Genomic DNA, 22,213 nt, shown 5'->3' with positions numbered 1-22,213 from the left:
TATGTAACTTTTTATATCTTCTATTTTGTCTTTGATTCTAAACACATTCTATTGACTAAATGCATAGAAAGATGATTCATTGGATTTCAACACTCTGGCTCCGGTGAAATGCGTTGTGTTTGAGAAGACTGGAACTTTTCATAGTAGAGAAGTCTTTGGTAGTTAGTACGATCTTTGTTTTTCGACATGGCTATTCAAGCATTTTGGGACATGGTCGCTAATGCAGAGGTAGTCTCTGTTCTAGCCCTGAGGTACCACGTTATGTCATTGTATGCGTCAAAGCCCTGGTGTACTTTTTTCTTTCTTTAGATTTTTTTCCCCTGAAGTTAGAGTTTTTCGGTTTTTTTGAATTGGGGTGGATCTGAGATCCTCTCTCCTCCTTCGTCTTATATCGGATACATCATAATAAAGAGTGTGCTCACCCAAATTATGTTTACACTTTTCAGCAAGTTTTGTTTAACATCGCGTGCATAGCACGTGTATAAATACTTTATTATGTTCAAATGGATTCTTGAGCATAAGGTGTAAGATTATAATAGCACGTGTATGTTTACATTTTTCGGCAAGTTTTGTTTAACATCGCGTGCATAGCACGTGCATCTTGCTAGTGTTTATAATGTTGTTGTATTTGGACTTTGGAGAGTAGGTGTTGACCAAAGTCACCAAACTGTCTCCACCACGTATACGCTGACGTATATGCGTAGACCACAAAAAAAGAACTTGATTTCAAGCGAAAAATAAGGGTGATTTTGGACACACCCATATAAATACTCCCTACTCCATAATTATCTTAATTTTTTGCCATACCCAATAACTGACTCAATCCAATAACGTACCCAAATTAATTTGGGGTATTTCCAAATAGGGGCAAAAGAATTTAAAACAATAATAACAATAACATGTCTTTCGTTTTTTGTACCTGTTTTTTTTGTGAAAGTTTCTTAGGACTGGTATCCTATCCAAATATGTCAAACAATGCAAGCTTTAGATTTTTTACAGTTATGTCATCCTTACCTGTCTTCTGTTTCAGTATTTCTATCAGTTTTAAGAGAGACAAGGAGCGCTTAATAATTCGGCGGTCTCCCGTGTCATCTTGTACCTCTGCTTCCTTGGCAACATTGTGATGTCGTCGGCGTATGAGTTTTTCTAAAGGGAGGTGTATTCTGCGTTTCTCAAATGAATTACTAACTTTCATCCGCAGGAAGTCTCTGAGTCTTACATCATGTTCTTCACGCTTGGTGCTTTCACCAATTTGCTCTTTTGCATCGTCAATTAATCCACCACTGTGGCAGGAATCAGATACAATTGTTATGCGACAGCCGTGTGGAAGTATATCAACAAACTCCCTGAAGTCATCATCTGCAGAGAGATGATCAAGAGAAAGTATTAAGTGTTATGATCCTGAATGTACATTTTAGCAAGCAACCTCCAAATCTTCAATTAGTGTGTACACTTAGTTTGGTTATGTTGGACATGATGTTACTCCTTTGTAAGTGCCACATGCCACAAATTGGTAGAAACCATTGTCACAAATTGAATTAGTTGGTGAAAAACAGCAGAAACCAGTAAAAAAATATACGTAAACTGAGTCAATAATGTATATTACATTAACCAAGAAACTTGCATTTTCATAATTTCTGAAAGTTTCTTATATGTACGTCTATCATGTAATTTGATAGATTATTTGTGATTGTTGATACTCGATAGTGTCAATGATTCATGCAATTGCCATAAACTGTTTATTAGTGTCTATTGATGGTTGTTGACCAGGAAAAGAAAAAGGAAATGGTTATTACTAGTGATGAGATTCATGTCATAGGGAACAATGCACTCGTCATATCCAATGTTGTCATTAGAGTCAGGGTTGGCTGGTAGACGTGTTTCATGACCCCTGAAGTGGAAGAAGAGGTAGTCACCAAGTTATGTTGATTGACAGAAGATGGAGTGCAGTTAGAATGTTTATTCCAGTTGGTTGAGGGTAAGAACTATCCGTGTCAATCATCACAAACATGTCTTCTTGCTTAAATCCATATTGTTGGATTAGGCAGTGATACATATTCTTGACATCATTGACGCAACCATTGAGTTCTGCCTGTGTTGCTGGGTAATTGCATTCAACAAGAATTGCCTTCTTGCCCATTTGATCATGTCTCACCACTCGGCAGTTTTAGTCTTAATCTTTCAGAAGTAGCTTATTGGCTCAATGATTTGGAGAATGCATTAACTTACTTATGAAATGAAGGAAAGCTCAAGGATACTTCTGTTGATAATAAGACATATCTTTGACCAAGAAAAAAAATACTCAATAAGACGACTAAGACGATATTAGCTGGTCTAGACTGTTTTGTAATGTGATGTGATCGACATCACCAGATTTGTGTTGTGATATGAAATTGGTGTACTCTAGAAATATCTCGTGGTGGTGTTAAAGAGGAGAGACGTTACATGAAGTCAATGACCGCAAACCATTCTCCAATCACATTTCTATTTAGTATTACTCATTTGTTAGTATTACGTAAGAAACTTTCAAAAAAAAAAAAAAAAACGGGTCCAAAAAACGAAAGGCGTGTTGTTATTATTATTGTTTTAAATCCTTTTGCCCCTATTTGGAAATATCCCAAATTAATTTGGGTACATTATTGGATTGAGTCAGTTATTGGGTATGGCAAAAATTTAAGATAATTATGGGGTACGGGAGTGTTTTCTATGGGTGTGTCCAAGATCACTCAAAAATAAATAAATAAATAAATAAAAAGATTTGACAATAATCACAATACGAGTTTCTTTAATTTTGTCGGGTATGATATCGATATCACATTTTGAACCTCAGGTGGGTGCCATTTTGTTTCGATTCCATTTCCGATCTGAAATTTTGTCGAATTTGGTAATGATATATGAGTTTCAATACCTGAAATTCCGATGTCCAAATTTTCCAAAAAAAAAAAAAAAAAAATCGAATCTGATGTGTTTTCAAAATCCGATCCGATCTAATTTTTCCAAAAACAATCTCTAAATTTATTTATTATTTTTTAAGACATTTTGATTGTCCATTCATATCTTTATAGTTAATCATTTAGGTTACATAGTTACAAACCAAACGTTGAGTACTTGAGTTGTACTTGGTAATGACTACAACAAGTTTACAATTTGGAATTTTCAAGTTATGTGTTTTGGTTAATATTTATGATTCCGAACGGAATGTCGGGATTCCACTCGATATTTCGGTTTTTAAAAAAAATATAGGATCGAAATAAATATTAATGATTCCGAAATTTGTCGAAATCAAAATTATAACATAGGTTGAAATATTGTCAATTTCGGTTTTTCAAATTTTCAGAATTCTAAAAATTCTGAAATCTTGAACTATGGTTTTAGTTAATTTAACAAGAAGCAATTTTGGGCTAAATATATGTATTGTTGAATGAATGTATCAAAATGTTCAAATTGATTTTTGATTCCATACATTACCAAGTTTTGAAATAGTTTTTTTTTATTTGTAAAAAACTAAAAATGTATCATATCTCTTGTGGTTGTGGCCAAATATCGTACAATACCAATATTTACCCTTATTTCAATGATTATTATAGGTACAAAAGAGTGAGGAAAGAAAAAACACATGTCACCAAATTATTGGAATGAGCACATATGGGAGCAGCAATAAAAAGAGGAAAGGAACAAGTGAGAAAAGGACAGATCACAATCACTCAATTCATTCCACTTTAAGCATCCGACACAATACTCAAGAGGGAGAAGCTCTGCTATTTATGAATTGTAACAAAGAGAGAGAAAAAAACATTGTAACATCATTTTCACCATTAATGAATAAAGAAGAAGCTTGGTTGATTATCATTTCTCTTCTTGTATCTCACATTGGCGCCGTCCGTTCTTCGAGAAACAAATTCAAGATTTCTTGTTTGAGCGACTTGGATCAAGATGAGATTGATTTGTCAATTGAGTTTTTTTCTCATTTTCTACCATTAAAGCTTAATGAAAAACCTTCAGACATGGAGGTCAAATAATGAAAACAGTAGAAGAGGTGATGAAAATGTGCTCAACTTTCAAAACAACCGAACTGTCGAGATAAGTTTCTTGACCACATTCTTCATGTCTTGTTTTTTCTATTTTCGGAAAGATAAATTGCTTCTCTGATTACTTTAATTAAGTTTCAGATAATAGAACATATAGAAATTCAATTCATTTCTCTCTGATTCAGGAACAGAACTTTCAATTTTTTCCTCCCTCATTTTCGATATAGATATTGATTAAGCACTTGGGGGCGTTTTCAGGAAACATCATTAGATATAGTGACAGTTGGTGAAGATGGAATTATACAATCTGTGTGATAATTGTGGTTCACCTTGTCTGGATTTAAAAGAAGGAAGAAAGGAGTTCAATTAAGATTTACAGACTTCGGCAACGTTTTTCAACTTCGACACGATTTCATTAAAAACCCCAACATTTCAACTTCGATTCTAATACCCAACACTTCAACTTCGGTACTGATACCCATAACCAAATACCCACAAACCAAATTCGATACCAAGACCAGAAGAGAGGAAAAAAAAATCGATACCGAGACCAGAAAAATTTGATACCGAGACCAACCAACCCAACTCAATAGAACGCAGTCCACAACCCAACTTCGATACCTAGTAGACATCTTCGAACAAACTCATCAATGTGGTCTTAACTTTGACTTTGACACCAAACCAAATTTAGAGATACCAAACCAAATTCAACAAAAGTTAGATACCGATACCCACAACCAAATACTCATAACCAAATAATCGATACCGATACCCAACTTCAATCAACTTCAACTTCGATACCAAACCAAACAAAATTCGATACTAAATTCAGTATACAACAACAACAACTTCGATACTGATACCTGACACTTTAGATTCGATACCGATACCGATATCGATACCAAGCCAAATTTAACCCATTTCGAAACCGAGACCAAAATCAAACTCAATGTCGAACCACACAACAACAACCCAACTTTGATACCCCACTGCCGATACACAGTCATCCAAACATTAAAACGTTTCCACCATATCAACTCAACTTTACTCGAATTTGAAGACAAAAATCACAACCGATATCAAGAAAAGAGAAAACATTCAAGATCCAATTTTAATATCGATACAAGAGGTGACCAATTACCGATACCAGAGTCATCCCGAATCAAACACTAACAACAATTTCGATACCGAGCTCCCGCAGTTTTGGACAATTCAAGAAAGTTTTGGACAACCAAAAGATCGAACTGTCGAGCTAAGTTTTCTGGACTCCTCCTTAAATTATGTTTTCTTTAACATAACCCCAGATTGATTTCTATAATTTGATTACTCATACAATTCATTTCGGCAGGGTTTTCTGTTCTTGGGTTTAAGAATCATTAGAAGATGGATTATGGAGAAATAATGAAATTTCTTTGGATTTGGGTATTTGGCATTAATAGCCGATGTACAGAGATTGTTTTTTTTTTGGTTGGGACTGTAAAGGTGTTATTTAGTTTGGGCTTTACAATATGTGATTAAGGTGGAGGAGATGGGGATAATAGATTGGAAATACCGAGTTCATTCTGAGCGAACTACCTACGTATCTATCTCTCACTTCTGGGGGGACAATAGAATCAGGTCTAGCGTAGTTCATATAGATGATATTTATAGCTGCTGAACGTGAGGAACCAACCAACACGTGTATTGACAAGCATAGATGTATGGTTGAGATTGAGAAGGAGTGTATGGATGGTGTTGGTAGGAATTTCGTAATAATGGGGAGTGATTACAATGGTTCGTAATTTGCGGTAATGGATTGTGTAAGTATGGCTTTGGTAATGATTGCATCTGGATAAGGGATGATGTCATGAGATGAAGCGTTCTGCGTGAGTTCACCTGTGCGACCTGCGTCCTTCTGGAGCGAGCTAGTAGGACGAACATCTTAGATCAGGTGATGATGTCATTTCTTGTAGAACGAGTTGAAGTGGACCACTTACATGAGGCGAGTTGCTTATGAAGCGAGCTCGAAGGACGAGGACATGAGGTCGGTAGGATATTTTTGCTTATGCTGGACGCGCACCTGATATTCATTAGATGTGAATATTACTCCCTCACACAGCCCAATCTCAATAGGTCACTTTGTACGGAGAAGTGATCTGCTGAGAAAGAACGATGGCGTGTGTCTAGCATATGTGAGGAGGTGACCGTTTGTGAACAGAAATATCCACCGCTTACGGAGATCGCTACGTGTTGTATAAACGAATCTTTGGATCAGAAGCAGAGCCGCGTGATTGACACGGGGGAGAATCTGAGCAATTGAGGAGGAAAATGTGCCGCCGCTTTTTTCGGGATTTTGAAAAGACAGGTCTTTAGTAGACGTGTGGGCTAGGGTTTAGGGTGTAATCATGATGTGCATCGGGAACTAAAGGGTCAGTCATATAAAACTAATCCTGGAAATCTGAAGAGCCATATCTTGCTTCATTTCCAGAAAACACTACGTCTAGAGCTCTCAGGTTAGTTTTCTGCCATTGTTGCTCTTACATCTCTCTGTTTTGTTATTGCTTCTGTTGAGTTGTTAGGTAATTCGTTTTGTTTATTGTTGTGGTAGTAGTGAGTTGTGAGAGGAAGATGTCTAATTCTGACGACACGCGATCTGATGAGATTCGCGAGGTTTCTCTGGGTTGTGATGATGTTGAGGAGGAGAGAGAAGAATCGGTTGGGTTTGAAAGTGAGAGGGAGGAAGTTAGACCTGATATTGTTGTTGCTGTAAAAAGTAGCTCTAGCAGTGAGGCAGCATCAACCTCTAGTGGTTTACCACCTAAAATAGTAGATAGACGAGCTGCAAAAGCTTTTGGCGATCTGAGGAAAATTTATGGTATAAAAGTGAGCGACCTGGAGATCTAAGAACTGGGAGACGACGCAGAAGTTTTTAGTGAGACATTCATCCCAGTGAACTACGAGGTAGTTATCCGCGAGGGGCAACTGAGGCCGGGGATGAAGATATCGCTCTCAAAGCTGGTTTGTGAGTTTCTGAACTTTTGTGGGAAAGCGCCCTGCCAGTTCGTTGGCAATACCTAGAGGTTTCTCAGGGTGTTTGATCTGCTGAACGGGAGTGGTGAATATCACATTGGGGTTGCGGACATTACTGAGCACTTCTCTATGAAGCGATCCCCGACTAATAATTTTAGCTTGCAAACACAGACGAGAAAGTTTAGCATGTTGGACGGTGTGTGTAATGAGCCTTGGGAGAGGAGGCCGTTGTTGATAGCTGGGAATTATTATGCCAGGGGGTTCGGTGTGCACACTAGGGTTTGCAATTTTTCTGGTGGGTGTTGGTATTTTGTGTTGATGTCTTGAGTGTTGATTTGGTATATGATATGTGTCTGTTTTGTTTTTGCAGAGGTCGCGGTTAAAAGGCGAACTAATCGTGGGGTGATAGAGAGGTTTGCTAAGCTAACTCAAGCTGAGAAATAGGAGATATTGCCCGAGGTAGCGAACTACTTCATTGAAAGGGGAGGTCGCCAGATCAAGGTGAAAAGAAGGAAGCAGAAGCAAAGGGGTCGGGGCCAAGTTGATCGTGAACTATTTGTTGACTCCAACATGGAGAGGGAGAACAGCGGCATTAAAACCAGGGAGGATGGTCGAAGGAACCGGCCAGGGCATGGGCGACTTGCGGGTGGTGTTGGGGCCTCTGGAACTGGAGGTGGAGGGGGGGATAAGAGCACACCCTATGATCTGGAAGCCATCTCCTTTGTTCCGCATGAGCGGAGCCGCTTGTTGAAAAGGAAGGGTGACGATCCTGACTCGAGGACTGCCAAGGTCGTGAGAGCGGCTGATATCATACTTGGGGGTAGCTCAGGAGCTGGTGGTGGAGGGCGAACTGGTGGAAAGGAAACTCGTAGCTCGAGGTTGAGAGCTGAGGTTGATTTTAGTGTCTTGGGCCATGGGAACACTGAGGTCGTATCGACCAAGGCTGCTGGGGACACTTCTAGTAAGGTGAAGGGAAAGGCTGCTGCTAGGGAGACTAGCAAAGGTCACTCTGGTAGTGGGAGGGATAACCTAGAGCGCAACTTGGTGTATGTAGATGAGTGTACTGGTAAGAAATAGCTTGTTAAGAGGTTGGATTGTAGTTACAAGTACGCACCTGTAGCGGCCTATTTACTAGAGGGGATGGCACTGGATGGTGACAGGAAAGATTTAGATTCGAAGGAGTTGGAAAAGAACCTGAGGGAAATGGATAAGGCATACTGCTTGGTAAGTGCCTATCTTATTGTGGTTGGTTTTCCTTTGCTTTGCTTCATATTGTTGTGCTAAAGTGTGTAATGATGCTATGTTGTGATCACACTAGTGCAGCTTATTGCTGGGTATCAAAAGTCGAAAACAACGGCTCAGATTGCTAAGATGGAAAAGTCTGAGGTTGAGTCCTTGAAGGACGAGCTGTCGACTATTCGAGAAGTCTAGCAGTCTGAGAAGAAGGAATTGAATGCTTTGAAAGCACAACCGACTTCGGTGATTCTGGAGAAGACAGTGACTATCAATGAGGTGGACGACCTGAAGAGGAAGCTGACCACGGCGAACAACTTCGCTGAGAAGTGCAAAGGGGTCACGCTGCAAGCTAAGGAGGCATATGATGACATGCGCCTTGATCTAGAGGATTTGGAGAAAAAATACGAAGAGCTCCAAGAGGAGCATGAACGTGGGGCTTTGGGTGGTCGAGGGAACGACTCGCTCGAAGATGCTAGTAATGCTCTCGAAGTAGTGTCGTCCTCTACTGTTGCTGCCTCTACTCATCTGCCTCGGGTCGGGGGCGAACTGGGAAAGACCATTGCTAACTCGGCTGCGGCGATCTCCATTGAACCTGTCTCCTCTCAAGTGTTGGATCCGCTCCTAAGTGAAGGTTTTGAACATGTTGTTTAGAAATTCTTGTGTAAGTAACTACTTTAGTATGGCCATTGGCTTAGAACAATAGAGCTGGTTTCCTAGGATAACCTGGGAAGTTCGCCTTAATTAGTAGGTTTTCCTTGTTGTACTTTGAACGAACTGGCTTCTTGGATTGTTCTGGGAAGTTTGTGGTGTGACGAATGCTAGCTAATTGAGTTGAGTTTTCTAGGATGTCTCAATAGTTCGGTTAGTCGACGAACTGGTGTCTAAGTTAGTTCAGGCAGTTCGTGCTTTTGGCTTTATGAAATGCATGTTTCTTCTTTTTGCTCAGTACCTTGATGCTTTGAATGTGATTTTGTTGCTTTTGTTGTACTTGCCTAGCTGTGTAGGCACCCCTGGTAAGAGTGGGTGAGGCTAAGTAGCCTGTGTTCTTGATTGAGCGTCCTGCTTTTTAATCGGTCCTAGTGTTGTAGGTCCAAATAGTGCTAGGTGTTAAGGCCATATAACTTGGGAGGTCAGGGGAACGTCTTGTGCATATGAAACATTTCCCATGTCAAAGCGTTCTGCTGAGAGAGGACCTTAGCACGTGTGTGGCACGTGTGGGAATATGAACAGTTGGAGATTCAAAAATGGTAGTCGCCAGGTGGCGCGCCGTTTGGCGTTTCAATGTATTTATGACATGTCTTAGGAAGGGACACAATGGAACATAAAACGAACTTGTGCGAGAAGTTCATAGGTGTTGGTTCTGCATTTTCTTTAAGCTGCTTCTCCAAGGTTCTTGTGCAAGCTCTTTGATCGTTCCAGGTAGGTGTCTTTCATTGTTTTTTCTTTCATTCTTGTTAACTTGTTGAACGTTAGGTTGTCTTTAGAATACCCGATAGGCAGGCGACGTGGAGATTTGCATGATGATGGAGGGACGAGGGAAGCCTCTCCCCTTGTGATAGATGATATTGAATTTGTGCCTCGTCACCGGTGTGATCGTGGTAAGTGGAAAGCGGTTGCTTCTAGCTCGAAGAGCAGCAAACGGTCCAAAGCTGAAGGTTGCTTTACTTCCGGTTTGCGCGAGCAAATTGGAGGTATAGTGTTTAGGTCCCCTAGTCGTAGGGATGGTGGTGATCTAAACACGGAGGACCGTGGCATGCTGGGTCAGGGACAAAGTGCTGCTGGTGAGAGCTCTGAGATGCGTGTTGGTGACCTGGGAAGCGGGTTCTTCTATATTGGGAGGACGGGGAAGAAGCGTATGGTTAAACGTTCTGACTGTAGCTTCCACTCGGCGCTCATAGCGACCTGTCTTCTGGAAGGGATTGTGTTGGATGGTGATAAAGAAGAGCTTGGAGATGAAGATTTGAGGACGACTCTGGGGACCATGGACATGGCATGTTGTTTGGTAAGCTCTTCATCTGGTCTGGTTTCTTATTGTTTTGTTGGCGAATATAACATTGATGTTCTATTTGTAGTTCCTTGCTGGGTATGATAAGTTGAAGCAAACGTGCTGACAATAGCGAAAGTGATGTGAGCAAGGCCAAGGAAGAGCTGGTGAGCATGCAGGCTGCATGGGAGATTGATAAGAAGAAACTGAAGGCTGTGATAAAAAAACATCAGGATGCTTTAGATGAAAGGTCAGTGCTGGTCAGCTTGATTGATTTGCAGGAGAAGCTGGCTGTAGTGATTGAGTACGCTAAGCATTGTCAGGCTGTTACACAAAGAGCGCAGGGTGTATATGACCGAGTGTGTGGAGAATATGCAATGCTGGAGGAGACGTACTTGCAGCTGAAAGATGAGTGTGATCATGGGGCTCTGGGTACAAGTGTGCTTATCGTACCAAGAGATGTGAGGAACGCTCCTTCTACCAGTGCTGCTCCTGCTATGCTTACTGATGATAAACACATTACTCCTGGTGTTTGACTATGGTTGTTGGATTTTCTTCTTCTTTGGTGTAAGTTGTGAAGCATTTTGACTACTTTGTCTGTTTTCAGTTTTGTAAGAGATTGCATAACAATAGAACTGGTGTCCTAGGCTTGCTTGGGATGTTCGCCTTTCTTTATTGTTACAAAGATACAGAACGAACTGGTTTCCACGTAAGTGGCAGTTTGATAGTTTCGAAAACTTGTAACTAGACCGATCTGGATTTCTGGGACCCAGCAGATCGGTGGATTTATGAGCTAGTTTCCTGAGTTTGTTCAGGCAGTTCAAATTGTAGATGTTATGGAATGCACTTATTTTGCTTATGTCTAAGTGCTTGTACATATTGTTTTGTCATTTCGTCGTCGCAGCCTAAGGTTGTAAGTCTACAACAAATACGAAATGTAGGGGCTAAGAAGCGTGGGAGCTCGAGTGAGCGTGTTAGCTTACGAAAGCGTGTTGCTCGCGGAGAGCGTTCTCGCTGAGTTAAGCCTAGAGTTGTAGGTCATCAACTAGTAAGAACTGTAAAGGCTAAGAAGCCTATGAGCTCAAGTGAGCGTGTTAATTTAAGAAAGCGGGTTGCTCGCGGAGAGCGTTCTCCCTGAGTTGATCCTAGAGTTATAGGTCATCAACTAGTAAGAACTGTATAGGCTAAGAAGCCTATGAGCTCGAGTGAGCGTGTTAGCTTAAGAAAACGTATTGCTCGCGAAGAACGTTCTCGCTGAGTTGAGCCTAGAGTTGTAGGTCATCAACTAGTAAGAATTGTAGAGGCTAAGGAGCCTGGTAGCTTAAGTGAGCGTGTTAGCTTAAGAATGCGTGTTGCTCGCAGAGAGCGTTCTCACTGAGTTGAGCCTAGAGTTGTAGGTCATCAACTAGTAAGAGCTGTAGAGGATAAGGAGCCTGGAAGCTCAAGTGAGCGTGTTAGCTTAAGGAAGCATACTTGAGAACGTTTGAACTCATGAGAGTGTTTTTAGTTCGCATACGCTGGTGGCTTTTTTAGAGCGAGCTCCACATCTGTTGGTGAACTTGAACGGAGCAGGTTGTAATGATATCCATAAATAAAGTATACATAGATTTGCAGTAAATAAGAGTATGGATTCTAACACATGACACTTTTATTGATAAAATTTCTTTAACAAATAAGTGTTCCAAGGAAGTGGTAATGCTTTCCCCTTTTGGGTCTTGATCCAGTATGCTCCATTGTCTACGACTCGTTCTACTATGTAAGGGCCCTCCCATGTTAGTGCTAGTTTAGAGTCCTCTTGAGTCTTTTTCAGAACTAGGTCGCCAGGTTGAAAAGATCAAGGATTGACTCGCTTATTGTATGACTTCTTTAGAGTCTGATGATAAGCTACCACTCTGATGGCTGCTAGGTCGTGGCGTTCTTCAAGTAAGTCGACTTCTCTAGCGAGAATGGAGTCGTTCTGTCCTGATTCGACGATCTCGGACCGAGTCGTTGTGACTGTCAGTTCAGTAGGAATAATGGCCTCTGTGTTATAGCATAGTGAAAATGGTGACTCTCATGTGCTAGAGCGAGCTGTAGTTCAGTGAGCCCATAGGATGTTCTCCAACTGATTCGGCCATTGGCTTTTGTTCTTTTCAATCTTCTTCTTCAAATTTTCCAGAATCGCTTTGTTGATGGCCTCGGCTTGGCCATTGCTTTAGGCATACTGGGGAGTGGAAAATACATGAACGATCTTTCACTTTGCCAGAAACTCTTTGATTGTTTTTCTCTTGAACTGGGAGCCATTGTCCATCACTAGTGTGTTGGGTAGACCAAATATGGTGATGATGTGTGTCCAAATAAAGTTTCTGACGTGTGATTCTTTGACATGAGCTAAGGGGACCGCTTCCACCCACTTAGTGAAGTAATCAGTGGCAGCAAGGACGAATCAAAATCCGGTGCTTTTCTACAGGAAGAATAGTCCCATGATATCCCAGCCCCACATGTGAAATGGCCAAGGGCTGGCAATATTGATCAATTTGCAAGCGGACTGGATGATATTGTGGCCAAATGTTTGGCATTTGAGGTATTTCATTACGTACTTCTTGGCGTCGACCTGCATTCGTGGCCAGAAGTACCTTTGGGAGATCGCTTTGTGAGCCAAGGAGCGACCTCTAGCATGGTTCCCGCATTCGTCCTCATGGATTTCTGCAAAAATCAGCTGACCTTGTTCTGGGCTTATGCACCTCAAGTGAGGTCCGCCAGCAGACTTTCTGAATAGTTTGTTGTTGACCAGGCAGTAACGACGTGCCTGATATTAAACTTGTTTGGCTTTGATACGGTCTTCTGGGGTTGTACCATGTTGGATGTACTCTATGATGGGCTACATCTATGTTTGACTCATCTGAATGTCAGAGAGTTGGCATAGGCCGCTGATTTCTAGGATGTGCTCAGCTTGGTAAGCAAGTTGGTCAATTACTTCGATGAGTAATTGTCTAGAGGAGCAATTCGGTGTTTGAGTAGCAAGATAAGCTAAACTGTCTGCGTGGCGATTCTCATCACGCAAGAAATGGTGTATGGTGGCTTTCTTGAAAGAAGGAAGTAACTGATAAACAACTTGAAGGTATTTAGAAAGGTTACCTTTATGGGTAGTGTACTATTTAGCAATCTGGCGAACAACTAGTTGCGAGTCACTAAAGACTTTTAGCTCCTGGACACCGAGCTGTAGTGCTGTTCTAAGTCCCATAATTAGAGCTTCGTACTCTGCCTCATTGTTAAAGGTCGCGAAATCGATGCGAACTGCTTTCTCAACCATAGTGCCATCTGGTGACACTAGGACGACTCCGATCCCGTTTTCTCCGGGATTGCTAGAACCATCCACAAAGAGTGACCAGGCTAACTTGTCTGGCTGTTTGGTGGATGTGATATCTGTTTCTAGCTCCTAATTCAGGTTATCAACAGGAAAGTCTGCTAGAAAGTCAGCAACGACCTGTCCTTTCTGAGAAGTGTACGGGACGAACTCGATGTGATGTTCATCGAGTTCTTCTGCCCATACAGCCATATGAGTTGTCTTGTTGTCTTTAAGAAGGATCTTCTTCAGTGGGAGGTTTGTGAGTACTTTAAGTGGATGTGCTTGAAAATAAGGCCTAAACTTCCTTGTAGAGTATAGCAATGCGAGTATTGCTTTTTCAATGTAAGAGTAGTTCTTTTTAGCTGGTGTTAGCACCTTGCTTGTGAAGTAGATCGGCTTTTCTGATCCTTGGTCCTCTTTGAAGAGAACTGAACTGATAGCAAAGTCAGAGACCGCGAGGTAGAGCCCCAATGTTTCACCATCTGTTGGTTTTGCTAGGACAGGTGGTGTTGTCAGGTAATCTTTTAGAGTAGAGAACCCTTGCTAGCATTGGTCGCTCCATGAGAATTGTTCCCTTTTTTTGAGAAGTTACAGGAAAGGTCGGCATTTGTCTGACGCCCTTGATATGAATTGGTTGAGAGCTTCCACCATTCTTGATAGTTTATGTATTTGCTTCTTTGTCTTTGGATCGGGCATTTCCAAGAACGCTCGGATCTGGTCTGGATTGGCCTCAATTCCTCGTTGTGATACCTGATACCCAAGAAATTTCCCGGAGGATGCTCTAAAAAGGCATTTTTCGAGATTCAGCTTCATCTGAGTTCGGCGTAATCTGGAGAACGCCTGCTCGAGGTGAGTGATATGATCAACCGCTTTCTTGCTCTTGACCACCATGTCATCTATATAGACTTCCATAATGTCCCCTAACATGTCCTGGAACATGTTAGTGACAATCCATTAGTAAGTCGCGCTAGCGTTCTTGAGGTCGGACGGGAGGACGTTATAGCAGTAGATCCCTTGCTCTGTGATGAATGAAGTTTTCTCTTGGTCTTCTTTGGCTAGTGGGATCTGGTTGTATCCACTGTATGCATCCATAAATGACAGGAGCTCGTGGCTGCAGGTCTGGTCCACGAGTCGATCGATTCTTAGCAAGGGGAAACTATCCTTATGTATTTCTTAGTTGAGATTGGTGAAGTCTATGCAAAGGCGAACTGTACCGTTCTTTTTTGGGACTGCTACTATGTTAGCGATCCACTCTGAGTAGTCTACCTTTTTGATGAAGCCTATTTTTCCGAGTTTATCGACCTCATCATTAATTGCTTTTTGAAATCTCAGGGATATCTTCCTAGGTCGCTGACGGACTGGCCTAGCATTTAAATTATGACTTGCAATATTAGGATCTATACTAGGTACATCGATGTACGACCAAGCGAAAACGTCTTTATTCAATGATAAAAAGTTTACAAGCTGTGCCTTGATAGTAGGGTCAAGGTTAGCCCCTACTTAGACAAACTTGGGATCGTCTTCAGTCCCTAGGTTCACTCGCTCCTTTTCTTCAGTTTGAATTGTTGCTTTAGAATCTAAAGCGACCTTAGTGGAGCTAGTCGTGGGTGATGCTTTGTTGATCTGAGGAATGGAGGTCTTGGCAACAGGAGTTGGTGTGACCTCTGTGGTTATGAATGACGGGGGCTGATCGACCTCACGTGGTCATGACAAACTGAGTGCGACCTCTGGGGTCCCCGACCGTGGAGTAACAGGGGCTGGGGCAACCTCTGGGGTCCTGACTGGTGGAGTGACTATTTTGACAAAGCCCCTAATGCTCTCCTTAGACGTTTTGGGTTTGACCTCAACGATTAAGCCTTTGGCCATTGTGGTGCTGGTGAGCTCGCTCTTGGTTCGGATGGAAGCCCCAGCAGGTTTGTTCGCTGAGAAGATTTGATTGCAGTGGTAAGCCTCGAGCTGGTTACTGCAAAGCTCCATCATACCTCTGGGGCCGGGAAAGCGGAGTACCTGATGGAGTGTTGATGGTATTGCTTGCATTTGATGGATCCAGCGACGTCCTAGGATGGCATTGTAGGACAAGTGGATGTCCAAAACGCTGAATCGCGTGGTGATGCTGACCTTGACTTCTTGAGATCTAACGGAGACGGGGAGTATGATGTCGCCAATTGGATCAGCTTGAGAGCCATTGAATCCATAGAGAGGGGCTATTGGATCTATGAAGATCGATCTGGGTAGGTGCATCTCTTTGATGGTCTGATAGAACAAGATATCACATGAACTACCTGGGTCTACCAGGACACGTTTGACTGTCTAGTCGCTGATTTTGACGTGGACAACTAGGGCATCATTATGGGGGAGGCAAACCTTGTTGAGGTCGGCCTCCGTGAAAGTTATGTCGCCTGAACTGCGACCTGAACTGCGTGGGGCAGGTGCTGCCTGGGAGGAGAACTGGTAGACTTCCTAGAGAGCGCATACGTATCTCCTTTTTTCTTTAGTGGATGTAACATAATCATCTTAGAACGTGATCATGTTGATCGTCCTATCGTAATCTCTGTCAGATGAGTGTTGATGACGGTCATGATGGGAATGGTCGTTGGGGCGTCCTCTGCTACGGTAGCGAGCTTGACCATTGTGGAGAGCTGGAGATCTGCTACGCTCTCTGTGAGCCATGAGCTTATGGCGTAGGTCGCCATCGGCAATATTGGTATAATGCTTGATATGACCCAACTCGACGAGGTCTTGGAGGTAGTGTTTGAGCCCCCAGCACTCGTTGGTATCATGACATTTTGCTCTATGGAAGGTACAATAGGGCTTGCCTGGTCGATCCTCTGGCTGCCGCACTTCAGGTCAATAATAGGCAGCTTTCTTGATCTTTTCGAGTATGTAACTGGGAGATCGGGTGAGTACAGCAAACTCTCGGCTGTTGGGAGTTCTGTTTCCAGACTTTTGTCCTTGTTGTCTGGGTCGTTTTTTTGAAGGTTGGGCGTCTTTAGAGATTGCTGCCACTTGTTTTTCTTCTATTAGGCATTCACGTTTCAGGCCTTCTTGCAACTTGATATACTTGTCTACTCGAGCATACAGCTCAAATAAAGTTTCTGGACGTTCTTTCAAGAGCGATCTAGAGAGCGTTGTGTTGCGTACACGGCAGGCACTGGTGAATGCCAATGTGGCAAATGACTCTTTGAGGCCGCTTCCATGCATAGCAGTTCGGTTTTGAAGCGACCTAAGAAGGCACGGATGGTTTCATCTTTGCCTAATGAGAACTGGAAAAGTGAATCTAGGTCTGCTTTTTTACGCCTGTTGTGTACGTACGGGCTAGCTAATAGATCGGTGAGATTCTCGAAGTTCTTTATCGAGTCTTGCTCGAGTGAAAAGAACAAATCGAGAGCGCCATCTTTCAGGCTGGCAGGAAACAAACGGCAGTGGAGATGGTCGAACTCCTAGGCACTATAGAGTGCGAGGCTTTGAATGTAGTGAGCCACGTGTTTACCGGGACATGTGCTGCCATCGTACATTGCAAAGCGTGGTTGGATGAAATCCAGATGGGAAGGTTTACTGAGTACCTCAGCATTGAAAGGGGACGCCCGGTACGTCTTTAGCATCTTCTAAATGATCTGAGTGACGTCCTTCTTGACTGCACTCTGATCGATTCTTTGTGACAGCTAGTTAATCTGCTGATTAACTTCGTTGATACCGTCTTCTGCTAAGGCACCAGGTGGATTTTGCTCGTCCACTTGTGCTTGTAATGCAATATTCTTCTGCCTAAGCAGGGTGATGTGCTCGTTCATTGTACCTAGTTGACTTGCTAAGCTTTGGATTTTAGCTTTAAGGCTTACCATGTTTCATGGGCTTGAGGAGTTTTCTTATTGAGTGATTTGTGAAAGTTGCGAAAGTTTCTCAAGAAATCGAGACCACAGACGGCGCAAATGTAAAGGTGTTATTTAGTTTGAGTTTTACAATATGTGATTAGGGTGGATGAGATGGGGATAATAGATTGGAAAGACCGAGTTCGTTCTGAGCTAACTGCCTACGTATCTATCTCTCACTTCTAGGGGAGAGTAGAATCAGGTCTGGCGTAGTTCATACAGATGGTATTTATAGCTGTTGAACGTGAGGATCCAACCAACACGTGTACTGACAAGCATAGATGTATGGATGAGATTGAGAAGGAGTGTATGGATGGTGTTGGTAGGAATTTCGTAATGATGGGGAGTGGTTACAGTTGTTCGTAATTTGTGGTAATGGATTGTATAAGTATGGCTTTGGTAATGATTGCATCTGGATAAGGGATGATGTCATGAGATGAAGCGTTCTGCGTGAGTTCGTCCGTGCGATCTACGTCCTTCTGGAGCGAGCTAGTAGGACGAACATCTTAGATCGGGTGATGATGTCGTTGCTTGTAGTACGAGCTAAAGTGGACCACCTACATGAGGCGAGTTGCTTATGAAGTGAGCTCGAAGGACGAGGACATGAAGTCGGTAGGATATTTCTGCTTATACTGGACGCGCGCCTGATATTCATTAGATGTGAATATTACTCTCTCACAGGGACTAATGTTTCTGGTGAAATTTTTTATGAGATTGGTGGAGTTACATGAACTTTGAACATATTGGATTAACTGGAAAGATCATCAAGACCGCGTTTTCGGTAGTGTCCATCGGTTTCGGGAGGTGGATGTCGGAAATCAGTTGAATACTTAAAATGGCGGATATTAAGAGAAAAAGAAGGTTAAATAATAGATTGGGTGTGAATATACGAGATGAGCTATAGAAGTGAATATCGATGAGTTCACAAAAAACAAAGGAATTTCAAATTCGATGTATACTTGAAGGTGGAGATGAGCGATACTGGACTTCCTTCTTTGGACACTCCTATTTAGAAATCAAAATTTAAGGTTGCTTGAGAAGAAGGATCTATTAAAGGAAAGCCGATATAATGGAAATCTAATATAAGTTTAATATTTTGATACTGGGTATCGAAATTGATCACTTGTAGTCGTTGGAGTCAAAAAATCAATTTTTCATAGCCAAGGCCTGAGGTCCAGTAGACCAGTAGCTAGCGTGGGCTGATTTTTCATTACCGATTTAGAGGTGATCACTTGAGGACAAAATGAAGCAGTAACCTGTAGCCCATCTCGACCAAACTCTTGGGGTCAATATTTCGAGTCCGATATATAGGTCACTAATTTGGAGCTAATATAGAAAAATCACTTGGAGCCGAAACAGATATATCACTTGTGACCAATATAGACTAGGGCTGTCAACGGGCCGGATTCGAGCCGGACCTATATAAGTCTAGGTCCGGCCTGTTATGTGTTCAGGCCCGGCCCAACTAGAGAATATTTTTTGGGAGTCCAAAACTGGCCGAGCCCGATTGGCTAATGTGCAAGTCCGGCCTGAATCCGACCAGCCCGAAAACCCTCACTTGATTCATTTCATGAAGATCCAGAAAAACACAACTATATATTAAGGACATAAAATAAAATAATAAATGGGAATATGATTTTTTTTAACTATATAAAATTGATATTCATTCATTCATTTTGCACAAGAAAAATGGAAACAAGCTAAACGGAAATTGCATACATTCCATAAGAAAATAACTGGACCTAACAACTGGGATAGGTCCTCCCCACAATAAACAACAAAGTATCAAGTGGATTCTAAATACTTCTGAACAGGAATCCTTGGTCCACAAAATACCATTCCATCACTTAGCTTTCGAACTTGAAGAAAGAGAGAAAAAAAAACAAGCAAAACAACAAACAAAAAACTTCCTCCTACAAATTCTAAGCTAGAAAATGCATTAAAATAGACTTCAACTCCAAACAGTGCAACAACAACAATAACCTTCAAAAATTGCATCCAGCATACTCCAACATCCTTGAGTTAAACCTGCAAAATTTTAAATGAATCACTACTTTGAATACTCTCCAAAAAGGAATAGAATCAAAGTAAAGTTTCATATAACTTCTAATACTCTCACCTGATTAGATGAAATAGGAGCATTTGGATTGGTTTCATTGGTGATTCCACCACTAGAAGAACAAGTGCCAACATCTAAAGAATAAGAATAAGGATGAATCAGTAACATCTACGGTAATATAAAAGAAATGAGTATTTTAGATAACAATATATTACCCATTTCTTCAGCCTGCACCCAATCTTGTCCACAAATCAAAGCCTCCACAGTTTCAGGAAGCATAGAACTCCGATATTGATCAAGCACCCTGCCACTTGTGCTAAAAGTTGATTCAGATGCCATAGTTGAAACTGGAATCATCAAAATGTCACGAGCCATCTTTGCCAGTGTGGGATATTTAGGTGCATTCGCTTTCCACCAAACTAAAATGTCAAAGTTTTCCACCCTTGGAAAGATTGGCTCTTCTAGGTACAAGTCCAAATCTGATTTTCTATTTTGTCCAATAGAAACCCCATTGTTGTACCAACTATCAAAGGCCTTGAGCTTCTCCTGACTAGTACTCCTAATATCATATGATGAGCTGCCAGAACTAGTACCAACATTGACATTCAAGGAAGAACTAGATGGAAAAGTTCTCTCATAGTAAGAGTAAATATCAAAAAGTCCATCTCGAATCCTCATAAAATGAGTGTAAGAATCAAAACCATAGATCAAATTGAAGTAGTACTCGACTATCTTCAACTTAAAACGAGGATCTAAAACAACTGCAATAGCCAAAACCAGATTGCAAACAGACCAGTACTTATCAAACTTTGTCTTCATCTTTTCAGCCATGGTGCTTACAATTGAATTGTCACTTTCCGACCACCCAATCAGCTTTAAATGGATATCAACTACCTCAGGAAAATACTGATTTGCAGTCGGATATTGAGTACCTTTAGATGCATAATAGACATGAGTGTTAGTTACTCCATGTTTCTATTTAGCAAAAGTTGAACATACTAAAAATGTTGTACCTGAAAAATAAATTTGAAGTATCACAGAAGTTCTTCAAAATATCACAAATAACTTTTGCCATCACCCAATCTTCTTTTGATGGTGCGCGCTGCCTACAAGGTATATAAATTAAAGGCTCAATTAGTTATTTACATAAAAATAAGTAATTTAAAATGCAAATTACTTATTAATCTTGGAAGAAGGTTTATCACCTTATAATCGTTATCGGCCTGCTCCAAACGAGAAAATGCATCCTTGTATTCAAGTGCAGATTCGAGCATAAGGTAAGTTGAGTTCCACCTTGTCGGAACATCATAGCTAACACCCTTGTTCCCTTGAAATTTTAATTGACCAATTGTTGCCTCCCATCTTTGCTTTCTCACAGGTGAAGCTCGGATATACTTTACACTTTCTCTTATTTTCACTAAGACATGCTTGATCACACTCAATCCATCTTGCACAATTAAGTTCAGAATATGTGCACAACAACGGATATGAAAAACATCCCCATTCAAAAGGAGGTTTTCATCTTGACCAATTGAAACCTTAAGCTTAGAGATCATAGAGTCATTGGTAGAACAATTATCTACTATTATAGTAGAAATCTTCTTGTCAATATTCCAATCTAATAAACACCTTTAAACAACCCTATAAAGTGTTTCAGCATTCGGAGAATCACCTACCATTACAAAATTAATAATTTTCTTTTGCAAATTCCACTCAACATCAACATAATGCGCTGTCAAACATAGATACCCATCATTTTGCCCGCTCGTCCACATATATGTGGTAAGATTAATTCGAGAAGCGAGACTATCAAACTGACGATAAAGCTTCTCTTTTTCAATCCTAACAAATTTCATTATATAATTTTTTATTGTGTTTCGCAAGACGACATAAAACAAAGGTTGCAAGTTTTTAAGAAATATCCTAAAAAACTTATGCTCAACCATGTTAAATGGGTATTCATGTTTCAGAATTGCACGAACCAAGTCTAATCGACTTCTTTCTTGATTAAACTTCCAATTTTTTTATAATGACAGACTTGTCTTGAGCATTTGCTACAGTAGACAACATCTGTTGACCAACATCTACAGATATTTTCCTCGGGCATTTTGTCAAATGCCTTTTCAAATGCGTAGTACCACTAGTGCTCGCACCTGTAAATCGTTTATTACAAAGGTTACAGAAAGCCCACTGCTCACCATTGTTACCTTTCACCTTCTTAAACTTTTGCCAAATGTTTGACCTTAGCTTGCGTTCAATTGGAGAAGGGTTGACGACATCAACTTCAATTGGTTCCTGTTGAATTTCAGCCATGTTCTTCTGCAAGATATAAATTCAAAACAAAAAACTCGAAGTCACTAATACATACAAAGTCACAAAGAATTACAGATATGGAAGAAATATTTTTGTAATTATTGAACGAAGTTGAAGAAGAATACCTTGTAGGGATTGAAGAAAATAAATCTTCACTGGATAAGTTGACAATTGGTAATGATGAACCTTTCTCACATCTCTTATGTATTTATAGGTATAGTTTTTGACAATCAAGTAGTTGGGTTTATTAGTATTTCTTGGATGAAGATCATTATCTTGGAATAGGAAATGGTTTACATTGGAAGAAGAAGAAGAAGCCATCTCAATTCTCAACGTTGGTGGAGGATTCTAGACTTCTAGTTGGGTAATTATTAATGGTGGCATCTTAAT

General features: G+C 41.1%; 1 protein-coding gene and 1 pseudogene across 1 annotated transcript; both read right to left on the bottom strand.

Moving 5' to 3' along the window:
• Positions 1 to 810: 810 nt before the first annotated feature.
• LOC147517855 (metacaspase-4-like) lies at positions 811 to 2,260 on the bottom strand (annotated as a pseudogene).
• Positions 2,261 to 19,299: 17,039 nt separating this feature from the next.
• Positions 19,300 to 20,431, bottom strand: LOC147517854 (zinc finger BED domain-containing protein DAYSLEEPER-like). The gene is made up of 3 exons (XM_086594706.1): positions 19,726 to 20,431; positions 19,571 to 19,644; positions 19,300 to 19,479 (listed from the first exon to the last, which is right to left on the bottom strand). The coding sequence occupies exons 1-3, from the start codon at positions 20,339 to 20,341 to the stop codon at positions 19,474 to 19,476; spliced, it is 696 nt and encodes a 231-aa protein (XP_086450832.1). The 5' UTR covers positions 20,342 to 20,431; the 3' UTR covers positions 19,300 to 19,473.
• Positions 20,432 to 22,213: the final 1,782 nt, after the last annotated feature.

Source organism: Coptis chinensis, chromosome 2 (assembly GCF_015680905.1).
Source record: "Coptis chinensis isolate HL-2020 chromosome 2, ASM1568090v1, whole genome shotgun sequence".
In the NCBI taxonomy this organism is placed as follows: domain Eukaryota; kingdom Viridiplantae; phylum Streptophyta; class Magnoliopsida; order Ranunculales; family Ranunculaceae; genus Coptis; species Coptis chinensis.
The sequence above is the reverse complement of the archived record's forward strand: the minus strand, read 5'-3'. Positions and strand labels throughout refer to the sequence as shown.